At 37.6% G+C, this 5,000-nt stretch overlaps 1 protein-coding gene across 2 annotated transcripts in view; it reads right to left on the bottom strand.

Moving 5' to 3' along the window:
* The window catches only part of LOC133620273 (uncharacterized), a 94,137-nt gene that overhangs the window by 88,915 nt on the left and 222 nt on the right, over window positions 1-5,000 (bottom strand). For both annotated transcript variants that reach the window (XM_061981610.2, XM_061981611.2), the window contains exon 1: window positions 4,848-5,000. This exon is cut by the window's right edge and continues 222 nt beyond it. In XM_061981610.2, coding sequence (XP_061837594.1) covers window positions 4,848-5,000 — 153 coding nt within the window. The remainder of the gene's footprint in view (window positions 1-4,847) is intronic.

Here is a 5,000-nt window from a genome sequence, read left to right as displayed (position 1 = left end):
TACTACTGTGTGTTAATTATTTGGCCTCGCTTTCAAGTGAAGCGCATCTCCGATTGGCTACAATGTAAGGCTATTTAGCCTGCTTTGTTTGTCGCGACCGTCTATTTTCATTATAATTCAAGTTTGATGATAAAGTGCAGTCTGATGGGTTTGATTTCCCCCCTTCAGCTTTTTGCCTTGGCCAATAAGTTGCAGGTAATTTATTATTATTATTTATTTAATTTATTTTTGTTTAAATAGGGATGACATACATATGTTATTGTATAATTTAAGTTTGTGCGCGTGATTGACAGCCTAAGGCTTATGAGGCACATTTTTTATTTCTTTTTTTATTTCAACTTAACGTATGAGCCTATGCCTATGCCTACAACATAGGCTATGTGTTTATCTTTATTTTCCTGCCTGTCGTTGACAATGGAGATTGTCTGATATTTTGTCATGGCTGCAGATCAATCAATGTTGTTTGATTGTTCATCTTTGTCGCGAAATTGTTCACTGTGCACCCCGCCCTTGTCCCTATTTGAGCATTATAACGTTAACAATATTCATTGAAATAAATTCAGAATTTTTTTTTTACCTAACGAAAATATAGGCCTAGTCTTTCTAAAACATTTTTTTAACTTCTTAAAAGCATCGTTCTGCTTGCTGCAACTGCACACACAAAGTGTGAGGAACGCACTCCTGATCTGAGGGCATTGGCAACAATAGTCAACACTTTCTTAATGGAAATGACAATAATATTATAATAATGATAAATAATATTATCACACATTAATATCTCTTAGCCACTAATGCGTGGCCAAGAGATATTAATGCGTGGCACGCATTGAATGTCTCTGCTGCATTGGATCAGTCTATTTTCTTTAACAGGCAAAAGCTTTCTAACCTCACTAATGCCTTGCATCGTCTATATTAGATATATAACAACGGGCGGGCGGGTGTGGATTTGATAAAATGTTAGTTCGGATGGATGGCGGGTGGATGACGACTTTTGTGATGCGGTTGCGGATGAAATAATTGCCTATCCGCGCATCTCTAATATATATATATATATATATATATATGTCTTAATAAGGTTATCCAAAAAAATAGTGCTCGATACCGTAGTAGAGCGCAATATATGTATGTGTGGGAAAAAAATCACAAGACTATTTCATCTCTACAGGCCTGTTCCATGAGGGGGGGTACCCTCAATCGTCATGAAACAGGCCTGTAGAGATGAAATAGTCTTGTGATTTTTTCCCCACACATACATACATATATATATATACACACACACACACACACACACACACACACACACACACACACACACACACACACACACACACACACACACACACACACACACACACACACACACACACACACACACACACACACACACAGGTAAAAGCCAGTAAATTAGAATATTTTGAAAAACTTGATTTATTTCAGTAATTGCATTCAAAAGGTGTAACTTGTACCGGTACATTATATTTATTCATTGCACACAGACTGATGCATTCAAATGTTTATTTCATTTAATTTTGATGATTAGGGACAGCGTGGCGCAGTGGAAGAATGGCCGTGCGCGACCCGAGGGTCCCTGGTTCAATCCCCACCTAGTACCAACCTCGTCATGTCCGTTGTGTCCTGAGCAAGACACTTCACCGTTGCTCCTGATGGGTGCTGGTTAGCGCCTTGCATGGCAGCTCCCTCCATCAGTGTGTGAATGGGTAAATGTGGAAGTAGTGTCAAAGCGCTTTGAGTACCTTGAAGGTAGAAAAGCGCTATACAAGTACAACCCATTTATCATTTATCATTTGAAGTGGCAACAAATGAAAATCCAAAATTCCGTGTGTCACAAAATTAGAATATTACTTAAGGCTAATACAAAAAAGGGATTTTTAGAAATGTTGGCCAACTGAAAAGTATGAAAATGAAAAATATGAGCATGTACAATACTCAATACTTGGTTGGAGCTCCTTTTGCCTCAATTACTGCGTTAATGCGGCGTGGCATGGAGTCGATGAGTTTCTGGCACTGCTCAGGTGTTATGAGAGCCCAGGTTGCTCTGATAGTGGCCTTCAACTCTTCTGCGTTTTTGGGTCTGGCATTCTGCATCTTTCTTTTCACAATACCCCACAGATTTTCTATGGGGCTAAGGTCAGGGGAGTTGGCGGGCCAATTTAGAACAGAAATACCATGGTCCGTAAACCAGGCACGGGTAGATTTTGCGCTGTGTGCAGGCGCCAAGTCCTGTTGGAACTTGAAATCTCCATCTCCATAGAGCAGGTCAGCAGCAGGAAGCATGAAGTGCTCTAAAACTTGCTGGTAGACGGCTGCGTTGACCCTGGATCTCAGGAAACAGAGTGGACCGACACCAGCAGATGACATGGCACCCCAAACCATCACCCAACCATGCAAATTTTGCATTTCCTTTGGAAATCGAGGTCCCAGAGTCTGGAGGAAGACAGGAGAGGCACAGGATCCACGTTGCCTGAAGTCTAGTGTAAAGTTTCCACCATCAGTGATGGTTTGGGGTGCCATGTCATCTGCTGGTGTCGGTCCACTCTGTTTCCTGAGATCCAGGGTCAACGCAGCCGTCTACCAGCAAGTTTTAGAGCACTTCATGCTTCCTGCTGCTGACCTGCTCTATGGAGATGGAGATTTCAAGTTCCAACAGGACTTGGCGCCTGCACACAGCGCAAAATCTACCCGTGCCTAGTTTACGGACCATGGTATTTCTGTTCTAAATTGGCCCGCCAACTCACCTGACCTTAGCCCCATAGAAAATCTGTGGGGTATTGTGAAAAGGAAGATGCAGAATGCCAGACCCAAAAACGCAGAAGAGTTGAAGGCCACTATCAGAGCAACCTGGGCTCTCATAACACCTGAGCAGTGCCAGAAACTCATCGACTCCATGCCACGCCGCATTAACGCAGTAATTGAGGCAAAAGGAGCTCCAACCAAGTATTGAGTATTGTACATGCTCATATTTTTCATTTTCATACTTTTCAGTTGGCCAACATTTCTAAAAATCCCTTTTTTGTATTAGCCTTAAGTAATATTCTAATTTTGTGACACACGGAATTTTGGATTTTCATTTGTTGCCACTTCAAATCATCAAAATTAAATGAAATAAACATTTGAATGCATCAGTCTGTGTGCAATGAATAAATATAATGTACAAGTTACACCTTTTGAATGCAATTACTGAAATAAATCAAGTTTTTCAAAATATTCTAATTTACTGGCTTTTACCTGTATGCATACAAACATATATGCATACATACATATATACATATATGCATACATACATACATATACGCATACATATATACATATACGCATACATACATACATACATATACGCATACATACATACATATACGCATACATACATACATATACGCATACATATATGCATACATACATACATACATACATATATGCATACATACATACATATATGCATACATACATACATATATGCATACATACATACATACATATATGCATACATACATATATACATACATATATGCATACATACATACATATATGCATACATACATACATATATGCATACATACATACATACATACATATATGCATACATACATACATACATACATATATGCATACATACATACATACATATATGCATACATACATACATACATACACATATGCATACATACATACACATATGCATACATACATACACATATGCATACATACATACACATATGCATACATACATACACATATGCATACATACATACACATATGCATACATACATATATGCATACATACATACATATATGCATACATACATACATATATGCATACATACATACATATATGCATACATACATACATATATGCATACATACATACATATATGCATACATACATACATACATACATACATACATACATACATACATATATGCATACATACATATATGCATACATACATACATATATGCATACATACATACATACATATATACATACATACATACATATATACATACATACATACATATATACATACATACATACATATATGCATACATACATACATACATATATGCATACATACATACATACATATATGCATACATACATACATACATATATGCATACATACATACATACATATATGCATACATACATACATACATATATGCATACATACATACATACATATATGCATGCATACATACATACATATATGCATGCATACATACATACATACATGCATACATACATACATACATATATGCATACATACATATATGCATACATACATATATGCATACATACATACATACATATATGCATACATACATACATACATATATGCATACATACACATATATATATATATATATATATATATATATATATATATATACATATATATATATATATACATATATATATATATATACATATATATATATATATACACATATATATATATATGAGAAATACTTGAAAATATATAGACCCCCCGCCGCCCCCCGAATTCGGAGGTCTCAAGGTTGGCAAGTATGACTTTCGCACATACATTAAGTATTTCGTACACTCTTGCACATATATTAAGTACACTTGTAGACATACTTAGTTCACTCTCGGACATATATTAAGTAGACTGTCTTGTAGACATATTTAGTACACTTGCGCACACATGTTCAGTGCACCTGCACACAGTGACGCAACGCAACCTCGACCACGTGCTTCCGGTGCCCGGTCGAAGTTGCAACGACAAGAAGCGGACTTTGATGGCAGCCAAACGAACAAGACGGACTTTCTTTAATGGCGCCCAACCAGAGAAAGAAATATGTTTCACCTTCTTTGGTTTGCGCGTTGGTGATCTGCAGGTCGCAGCCGGCTCGCAGCTTCTCCCTGCCCATAATCTGCTCCTTCAGGTCGGCCAGGGAGATGTGCGGCCCGTCGAACAGCAGCGTGTCGTAGCTGAGCTTGGAGGAGAACTTGTAGTGAA

Source organism: Nerophis lumbriciformis, linkage group LG24, assembly GCF_033978685.3.
Source record: "Nerophis lumbriciformis linkage group LG24, RoL_Nlum_v2.1, whole genome shotgun sequence".
In the NCBI taxonomy this organism is placed as follows: Eukaryota; Metazoa; Chordata; class Actinopteri; order Syngnathiformes; family Syngnathidae; genus Nerophis; species Nerophis lumbriciformis.
This window is presented reverse-complemented; position numbering and strand designations above follow the sequence as displayed.